Source organism: Prionailurus bengalensis, chromosome C1 (genome assembly GCF_016509475.1).
Source record: "Prionailurus bengalensis isolate Pbe53 chromosome C1, Fcat_Pben_1.1_paternal_pri, whole genome shotgun sequence".
NCBI classification, from domain to species: Eukaryota; Metazoa; Chordata; class Mammalia; order Carnivora; family Felidae; genus Prionailurus; species Prionailurus bengalensis.
The window spans coordinates 1,327,331-1,336,857 of NC_057345.1; the positions used below are offsets into that span (position 1 = coordinate 1,327,331).

The 9,527-nt window shown below is 65.4% G+C and overlaps 1 protein-coding gene across 3 annotated transcripts; it reads left to right on the forward strand.

Annotated features, from left to right (window-relative positions):
• The first annotated feature begins 3,885 nt into the window (after positions 1 to 3,885).
• Positions 3,886 to 9,527, forward strand: TNFRSF14 (TNF receptor superfamily member 14). 3 transcript variants are annotated; one of them, XM_043573590.1, is made up of 9 exons: positions 3,916 to 4,075; positions 4,803 to 4,911; positions 5,306 to 5,431; positions 6,600 to 6,755; positions 6,905 to 6,995; positions 7,099 to 7,219; positions 7,773 to 7,951; positions 8,634 to 8,662; positions 8,888 to 9,527. In XM_043573590.1, the coding sequence occupies exons 1-9, from the start codon at positions 4,067 to 4,069 to the stop codon at positions 9,175 to 9,177; spliced, it is 1,110 nt and encodes a 369-aa protein (XP_043429525.1). In that variant the 5' UTR covers positions 3,916 to 4,066; the 3' UTR covers positions 9,178 to 9,527. The 3 variants fall into 3 exon arrangements, with proteins under 3 accessions (XP_043429528.1, XP_043429525.1, XP_043429526.1); XM_043573593.1 differs by lacking the exon at positions 7,099 to 7,219 and having other exon boundaries at positions 3,886 to 4,075; XM_043573591.1 differs by lacking the exons at positions 7,099 to 7,219; positions 7,773 to 7,951.

Here is a 9,527-nt window from a genome sequence, read left to right on the forward strand (position 1 = left end):
GACCATGAGGGCATTGGCGGCTGCCAGTGGGACCCTCAGCCACCCCTATCCTGAGGAGCATGGCAGGAGTTGGAAGGTCAGTGGGGGTGTGACAGGAGGCACAGTGGTTGCCAGCACCCCCAGACCCTACCTTGAGCGTGCTCTGAGGCCCCTGTGTGCTGCTGGGGTTCCTAGAACATTCTAGAACATTCCCGATGCAAATGAGGGCTGAGTGGAGCGTGCCCCTTCCCCTTCGTTGGAAACCCCCAGATGGCCTACAGCAGGAGGGTGTACACGCCCACATGAATAGCAGCATGGAGGTACCCTCTAGCAGGCTTCCGGTGTGGGGACATGGCCTGTACTGGTGGCTGTCCCCCGGGGCCTCCCAAACCCCCACCTGGCCTCAGGGGCAGGGCCGGTTGTCCTGGGGGACCGTGATCACCACTGCAGAAAGAGAGCATTCATCTGGGGGCGCTGCAGGCAAGGAGAGCAGAAAGGGGACAGGGGAGACCTGCAGCCCCAGACGCCAGGGCTGGTTCTGCGAGGACGGGGTCCCGTGAGGGAGGCAGACATTCCAGAGACACCTTCACAAGAAGGAACGTGAGGTCAGGGGCTCCTCTCCTGTGTCCTCTGCATCGCCCCCCAGGGCTCCTGGTGCTGCGGCCCCAGAGCGGGGGGGGGGGGGGGGGGGCGATTGGCCAGCTGAGGGACAAGGAGAAAACAGCGGGCCGCCTGGCGCCCGGGCTTAATTGACAACGGTGACTGAGGCCTGGGGCTTTTCCCGAGCGATGAGCAGGAGAGCGGCCCCCACCGCCACCCCTGGAGTCCCAGCCTCTCCACATGCGTGGGCGTCAGCGTGCCCGCTGCAGAGCCCGGCCGTCACGCACAGGCGGGGTCCAAGGTCGGAGGCACACAGGACCACGTCCTCCTGCCTTGCTCCGGGACTCTGCCCACATGGGCTCTTCCCTCCCACGGGCGTCGGGTCGGCCTGGGCACGCTGGGGGAGAGCCAGCAAGCCCCGCGAGCATCAGCCACGTCCCCTAGCCTCTGAACAAGGACGGGCAGGTCCAGACTGTGTCTGGGGCCGTCCTTGCCCAGGTAGTTCAGCCCGGTGCACGCAGGACGGGCGACTTGAGTTCCCTGCCGACCCCCTGCCAGGCTCTGCGGTGGCCACGGCGGCTGGGAGACCCCAGAGGCCCAGCGTGGAGTCAGGCTGGGGGTTCGAGCATAGCGCTGCCGGGGACGCCCCGTGTCCCAGTGGCCCTGGACGGGCCACCTAACCTCTCTGCTTCCACACCTTTGGAACCACGAGCCTCGGCTGGCATGTGGCACCCAGTTAACCCTGTTGCGACCGGCCCCCGTGAGGACACGGTGCTCAGCCCTCCCCTCCCTGCCCGGCCCGGGTCCCAGAGGCTGGGGAGTGTCCGTTAAAACGTCACACACCAACGTGTGACCCGACCTGTTCGGTGATTTCTTTGTAAGATGATTTCCAGTGATGGAGTTGAAACCAAGAAGAAATATAGCAGTCCTGGTGCGCTCCTGATGACAGTTAGGGGACCTGTGGTGACTGTCCAGGTGGGGGCTCCCTCCAACAGCCGCTCAGGGCTGGGAGCCGAGCCTGTGCTCACGGGGGGCCTCGCGGGGGCTCCCCAGCCCCTGGGTCCCACCTGACACCCCCCGGCCCCAGCCTTGGAGGACGCCGTCCTGGGGGATGGTGATCAGAGGTGGACCCCGCTTCTGAGCGCTGGGAGGCTTTTGACAACAGGACAGCGGCAGCCCCCACCCCATCCCTGTGACTTCACCCCTGCCCGCTTCCTTTCCCGGCACCCAGGCTGTCCTCCTCAGTGTCCCCTGAGAAATGGAAGAGGTAGCGACCCCAGGGACATTGGTGCCAAGGTCAGTCTGGGCTGGGAGACCAGCGATCAGCTCAGTGGAGGGCGTGGTTCCTGGGTCTGGCGATGGGGAACCTACCCGGGGCCTGTGGAGCTGGACATCAGGGCCGGGATGGGTCTCATTGATTTGCAGCCTCAGAGACGAGGGAAGTCAGAGGGTGTCATGCCTGTCACATGACCATGGGCTGAAGCGATGTGGGAGTCATGGGGCTCCGGGGGAGACTCCCCAAGATACTTCCCATTCGAGGCGCCAGCGGGGGTGGGGTGGGGCTAACCACCGAGTGCCTCGCACCAGCCCCCCGCCGGCCTCTTAGGGCACCGGGCATGTGGTGGTCCCCCACCCCTAAGCTGTCCACACGTCCACCGGCTCCAGGGGCAGCCATGGTGCTGGGAAGCCTGGGTGGGGAGGGCCCCTTCTGGACGGGAAGTTGGGGTTTGGGTCCCAGCACGGTGTGCACCCAAGAGACCCTGGGCCCGGGGCGCCTGGGTGGCTCTGTTGGTTGAGCGCCCAACTTGGGCTTAGGTCATGATCTCACAGTTCATGTGTTCCAGCCCCGCATGGGCTCGCTGCTGTAAGCACAGAGCCCGTTTTCGATCCTCTGTCTCCCCTCTCTCTGCCCCTCCTCTGCTCGCGCTGTCTCTCTCTCTCTCTCAATAATAAATAAACATTAAAACAATTTTTTTTAATATTAAAAAAAAAAGAAAACCAAGAGAACCTGGGCCAGACCTGTTGCTTTCCGAGCCCATCTATCTATCTGTGAAATGGGAACAAGAATGAACCAGCCCAGCCCCTTCCCAGGGACAGGTGAGGTGTGGACACAGTGGGTGGGCTCAGGGAAAGCAAAGCGTGGCCTCCCTCTCTCATCCCCACGGGAGACTCAGGGGGCTCCCCCCTACACCCAGGCTCCAGCGGTCCGGGGAGACACCCTTCTGCAGAGCCGTGCTCAGAAATACGCACCTGGAAAGCAGGAACCCCAGTCCCCGGTGGAGGAGGGGATGTGCCCTGCAGGGCCCTGTGTGGGAGACGGGTTCCTTCGGAGGGGACGGAGGGGACGGAGGGGACGGTCACCCTGCTTCAGCAGAAGCTGAGACAGGGGACAGGAAACCAGGAAGACTCCTTTTGTGGCCTCGGTGCTGGTGTTGCAGGGAAGGGGCGAGCTGGCTCCCTGGGTGGCAGAGCAGCGAGGAGGAAGGGCAGGTAGACGCTGGGGGGAGGGCACCCACCTTTATAGGAAACTCAAGGGGGGCTGCTAACGGCCCGGGGAGGGGCAGGGGGAACTTGCCCAGCCGGAACTTAGGGCGCGCTCAGCGCGCAGGCAGGAGGAAGGCACCCAGGCTCTGCCCCTGTGGCCCTGCCTCCGGCCTTTGCACCCCCCTCCCCCCCTCCCCTCTACCTCTGCTCTCGATGAGGGGGCTGACAGGCCGCGCCCCCTGCCCCCAGGTGGCATGTGTGTGATACTCCTCTACACTCCCGGCTGCCCAATGCCACAGGAAAGGGTTAGCCGACAGAGGTCACAGTCCTGCAGGACCTGAGTCTCCGTCGCCCTCCACGGTGATGTGGGGACAACGGCAGATAGAACTAAATTTCCTTCTAACCTGCAGCCCATGGAGAGATACTTAGGCCGGCGGAACAAAATCCCCGCTGGGAAAACAACCTTAGCCTGACAGCAGCCAGGCCTCCAGGACCCGGGGAGTCTTCAGCATGTGAAAGTGTCGCTGGAAACTTCCCCTGGACTTCACCTCCCCTGACTCCAGACTCCGGGCTGGCTGTGAGCCCAGTGTCTCCTCCTGAATCCGGGGCAGCGCTTCCTGCCCAGGGGTCAGGTCCCCGTCTTTACTAAAATCACCTTTTTTGCACCAAAGACGGCTTCAAGAATTCTTTCTTGGCCGCGAACCCCACTGTCACCCCAAAAACCTCATCACTCGGCCTGGTCACCTCCCGTCTCCTGCACCCCACTCCAGCCTCCACTGTGGGCTCCAGTCCCTGCTCCCCGGGACACGCCTCCTCATTGGCCCACAACAGCTTTTCTTTTACTTTCGAAAGGGCTGGTTCCGGGCTGAGCTGAGCGCAAGTCGAATCTGCTGACAGGGGTCCTGGGGCCGCGGCTGGGGAATGAAGGGTCCTGAGGGGGAGCACAGGGCCTCCCTGAGGCTGGGGGCCGCCCCCCTGGAGCCGGGCACCCGAGGCTGATGACATGAGCCTGGTGAGTCCTCTGAGCCCGTGCGTGTGTGTGCGTGTGTGTGCGTGTGTGTGTGTCCCAGCCCTCTCCGGGGACCTGCCCTGGGCCACAGCCACTTCCTGTCTCCTGTAGGCTTTTGTTCCCCAGCTGCCCTAGCTCTTGGGCTGACTCAGGCCCGGGCACTCGGCCCCTGCTACCAGCGGTTGGTGAACAGACTGGCAGGAAGCCATCCCCCCAAGCAGCAGTGTTCCTCTCCGTCCACCTTCCCCCACCACCCTTTCCTGGGCCTCAGGGCCAGCACCCCCCGCCCCCACTGGAGGGCGCTGCTCCCGGAAAGCAGGATTCCAGCAACGGACTCCTCCCCACCCACCAGCCACAGCCCGGTGCCCCGTGATAAAGTCCTTGTTTGTGCAGAGAGGGCTGGACCCGGGACTTGGCCCGGCTGGCGGCTGGCCCCCCGGGGCAGTTACTCCTCAGGAAGGCCCCCCCCCCCCCCCGCCGCTGTGGGCTGAGTCAGCCCGGGAACCGGGGCCCCCCAGATAGCCCTCCTCCCCACCCCCTGCCCAGAGCCGCCTGTAACCCTAACCCTGCCTCCCCTGCGCGGCCTGTGACTCCTCGGGGCGTCCCTGCTCTGTCCGTGCGGTTCCCCAAGGGCCGCTGCCCCCACATTTCACAGGGGGTGAGCCCGGGGCCCCGGGGACAGCCCTGGCAGCTCCCGCCTCGCCTCCCCAGCTGTGCCCTGTCTCCGCAGACCCTGTACCTGCTCCTCCTGGGGCCCCTGCGCTGCTCCTTGGCCGCGGCCCCGTGCAAAGAGGAGGAGTATCCGGTAGGGGCCGAGTGCTGCCCGAAGTGCGGCCCAGGTACGTGCAGGCCTGGGGGCAGGGGGACAGGCAGGGGCGGGTGAAGCCCCCTCAGCCCCTCTTCCACTCTTTTTCCCGAGACCCTGGGGTCCCTTCCTGCACAGGGATGGGGCCCGGGGGCCCCAGCCAGCCCATTCATGGCCAGGAGCTGGGCCATGCCCACACCTCCTTCCAGAGTCATGCCCACACCTCCTTCCAGAGCATTCCTACCCGGCCCCGAGCAGGCTCGCTGGTGAGAGGCAGCAGGGCACCGTGTGTGGCGTGGGGAGCAGCTCGGGTGCCCTTCGGGCCTGGGGGTGTGGTCACACCTGCTGGGGGCCTCTGGGTGGCAGCACGCGTGAGCCCCCGCAGGGCCCTCCCCAGGCCCGAGTGACACGGAGCCCCTGGGGTGCAGGTTACCGGGTGCAGGAGGCCTGCGGGGAGCTGACCGGCACGCTGTGTGTCCCCTGCGACCCGGGGACCTACACGGCCCACCTCAATGGCCTGAGCGAGTGTCTTCAGTGTCGTGTGTGTGACCCAGGTAAGAACACTGGCCCCAAAGGCTACCCGCCTCTGTCCCGTCCCGCATCCCGCTGTGGGGGGCGTGCCCACGTGACCGGACCAGGTGCTGGGCCAGGCCGGTCTGCCTCCAGGGCAGAGGTCTGCAGGCACATCCTTCAGGGAGCCTTGGGCCTCTGTCCACCCCCGTCTCTCCCCGGAGTGGGGTCAGTGCCTTTGTAACCCCGTTAGCCAGGCCCTCCAGAGCTCAGGGACCGCGTCGGTCACATGGACACCTGAGCCTGCGGCCAGCCCTGATGGAGCCCCAGGGTCCCGTACTGCTTGCCCCGCGCACGGGTCCTGAGGGTCTGGACCTCGCCCACTCGCAGCGTGCGGGTTCTTGCGACCTCCCCCTCCCTCCCCCCCCCCCCAGCCTCCACACCACACCGCGGCGGGCCCTACTCGCGGCTCAGCGCTCTGACCCTCACCTTCTTCCTGCCAGGTGGTCTGGGGTGGAGGGACCCCAGGAGGAAAGACAGGGGCACAGGTGGAGGCTGGAATGCATTTGGGTCCAGCCAGGTGGGGTCAGGGGCTGGGAGCCTCGGGCTCACCCACAGATCCTGCGATGCCGCTGAACAAAACACCTGTCTTATCGGGCTGAGGTTGGGGTGCAGAGGCACAGAGGCTGCCCCTCAGCAGGGGTGCAGGGGTGAGCCCAGGCCCAGCGCTATCCCCGCCCCCCTCCCCCCCACTGCCAGCTGGGGGAGGGGGCTCTCACTGCTCTGTCGCTGCCATCTGACCAGCCTGATAGACCGCCTGAGGGGCGGGGTCTTCAGGTGTGGGTGTTGAGGGCCGGGTCCCGCTTCCTGGGACTGCCCCGGGGCTGGGGCCGGTGGCTGACTGTGGTTCCTACTTCCTGTGTGCGCCTGCTGCCACCAATCTCCGTTTCCCCACCAGGCCGGCTCCCCGGCAGGTGCTGGGTTCGGGCTGAGAGGGCAGTGCGCCCGGCGGGATCTCTGGCGGGAGCAGAGCTGGCCCCAGACACACGCACCAGGCTGCGCCGCTGGGCTGGGGGCCTGTCGCCAACCTGTCCCCAGGCGGGAGCCCTCAGGCCCGCGGTGCCGTCCGGGCCTCTGCTTGGCCTCCTCCTGGGACGGGGCGCTCAGCACTGCCCGCGGCAGCTGCTCTTAGCTCCTTCTCTTGGGTCCCAGCCATGGGCCTGGTGACCAGGCGACAGTGCTCCAGAACAGAGAACACCGTGTGCGTCTGTGACCAGGGCCACTTCTGCGTTAGTGAGTCGGGGGACGACTGTGCGGAGTGCCGTCCCCACACGGCCTGCAGACCGGGCCAGAGGGTACAGCAGAGAGGTGAGCGGCAGACTGCGGGCAGCCGGCCTCCTGGTCCCCAGCACCCTCTAAGAGACGGACCCCAGACCCAAGCCCGGGGTGGGGGGAGCCCAGCTGCCCCTCTGGCCTGATCCCCTGCATCCTCTCTGCCTGGCCCTGTCATTTCTCAGGCACCGAGTGGCAGGACAGGGTGTGTGAGGACTGCCCTCCAGAGACCTTCTCGCCCAGTGGGACCCTGGAGGAGTGCCAGCCCTGGACCAGGTAGATGATCGCGGGGTGGTCTCAGCCCTGTGTCCCTGGGAGGGGCTCCTCCAGCTCCCCTGGCAGATGAGGCCCCACCCTGCTGTTCCCTATCGTGCGCCAGCCTCCGGGCGAGCCCCTGCCTGGACTCTGGGGCTCACACACCCCATCACATTAGCCGAGAACTGAAAGTCAGTGGATGCGAGCTTCCTGGAGGCCAAGGACGGACCTTTTCCCTGGGGCAGGTCTGGAGGGATGCTGCCGCCAGATTCCCAGTTCCCTGTGGTTCTGGGGTGTCCCCAGATATTGGGGCCATGGGGGCTCCCAGCGGATCTGGAGTCAGGGAGGTTCTCAAAGTGAGGGCTCCATTCTTCCTGCGACCATCCCCGGAGCCCAGAGCTAACCTGGGCCCTCACAGTGTCCCTGGGCGGAGTGGGGGGGGGCTGGGGTGACCAGATGTGGCTGCTGGTGGGCGACATCCTGCCTCCCTCGGGTCTGTCCGTCTGTCTGCCATGCCGGCTCTAAGGGTCGTGCCCCCCTGACCAGGGGTCTCTCTGCCCTGTCTCCTCCGACCCCGTGCCTCTCTGTCTTGCTGCCTCTCCCCGGCCCTCTCCCCCGACCCGTCTCCCCGTAGCAGCGAGGCCTGGAAAGGCAGAGGGACACGAGTTCACACCCAGAGCCGCCGAGCGCCTTGCCACGGGGCGGTTGCCTCCACCTCGCGGAGCCTGGCGGCGCCTCGGGGACACCCCCCACCCCCAGGTCGAGTGAGCATCAGGCCCCCACACTGCTGTCTCCTAGGTGCAACGGCCCTTTTCAGAGCCTTTTAAATGCTGGGACCAGCAGCTCCGATGTCAAGTGCTCCTCCTGGAGCCTTTCTCTTTTTGTGGGCTTGACCTTTTCCGTACTTCTGCTTGGTGGCACAATACCCATAGTCGTCTGGCTACTGAGGAGAAGGATGAAAAGCAGACGGTCACCTGGTAAGCAAGGGGGTGTGGTCCCATCAGGGCTCAGGGCCCCAGCAGGTGCGTTGGGGGGAGGTCAGCAGGAGCCGTGGGCAGGGCTGGGTCCTCCCGAGAGGCCTCACATCGTTCGCTCACTCGCTCGGTCCCTGCCCGCTTATCTGCCCTGCTGCGGGCTCCGCATCTGGGCCAGGCCCCGGGCCCGGCCCCGCAGACCTGGCTCTGGCCTCCAGCAGGGAGCGGGCGCTCGGCAAGGAGTCCAAGCGGGGAAGGTCAGCCACCTTCTCAGGCTGTCAGCTAGTCCGTGCTGGGCCCTCGCCCCAGGGTCCCCAGGCCGCAGGCAGGCCTCAGGGTCCCGGGCTCTGAGCAGGCCGCCCAGTGGCCGGTGTTCTTTCTCACCCGACTCGGGGGCGCCTGTTCCCCGGGGGACCCTCCCCTGTGAAGTGTCCACCCCCTTTCCCTGGATGACCATCACATCGGGGCGCATTAGGGACAGGGTGTGGCAGCTGGAGGCTCGGGCAGGAAGTGCCTCCACGGTGTCACGAGTCCCGGGCTCCCTGGCGGACAAGTCCGCACGGGTCCGGCCTGTCTCCCGGAGGGTCCTTCTCTCAGGGAAGGCCACACAGAAGTCAGGAGCTTGGGTCCCCCCAACCCCCAATGCTGAGCGGACTCTATGTGACACAGGGTCTCTGTTTTGCAGGGGGACCCGCCAAGGGGAGACTCTTACAGGTATTATGGACCATTCCCCGGCCCCCACCCACTGGAGGTGATGCCGTCGGGGTGGGTGGGGCTCCCGGTTCTCTGAGGGGCCTGGGCCCTTCGGGCCAAGCCACCTCCTCGCCTTAGAAAGCCAGGAAGACCCCGAACACAAGGCCCACGGGCGGGGCCCAGTACAGGCGGGTCTTCGTGTGGAAATTCCCCACGGACACAGAAGGGCGTGCCGTGTCCACCCAGGTCCCGCAGGCCCCGCCGGACGTCACCACAGTGGCTTTGGAGGAGACGGCATCCGTGTTTCCCGGGAGGGACCAGCCCACCGATCGACGGCTCTAGGAGGAGGATGTCTGAGACATCTCGGGCTGTGCCCGCTCGAAGCCGCCAGGCCCCCGAGGGCTGACTGTGGGCCCTCAGACTCGACGCAGCAGAGGGATACCAGCCGCCGCTCAGGGGGCTCGGGGACCTCACACGCCTCCCATCAACTTCGCGGGGGCCCGCCACCCTGCCACCTCTGTGCTGTCCACGTGTAGACCCAGCCCTGTGAGGACACCACCACTCTTGGCTCCAAGCCCCACCCACTCCCAGCCCCTGTGGGCCTCGGCTAGCTCGTCTGTAGGATGGGCCTGCCCGCACCTACCTCACAGCTGCGGCGACACTGGAGAGACCACGAATGCGGCACGACACGTGACTGTCACGTTTGCAAGTGATTTCTAAATTGGAGGTGTTTGTTTAACAAATACAAAATTGCTTTTTAATTTCTCGTTAAAAAGTATATTTTGGAAGGATGTTTTGAGAGTATGTAAACCTCCTGCTTCTCCCAAAACTTTCATCCACTGATGATTTAAAAGATTTTTTTTATTAAACATTTTTTTAATGGTTA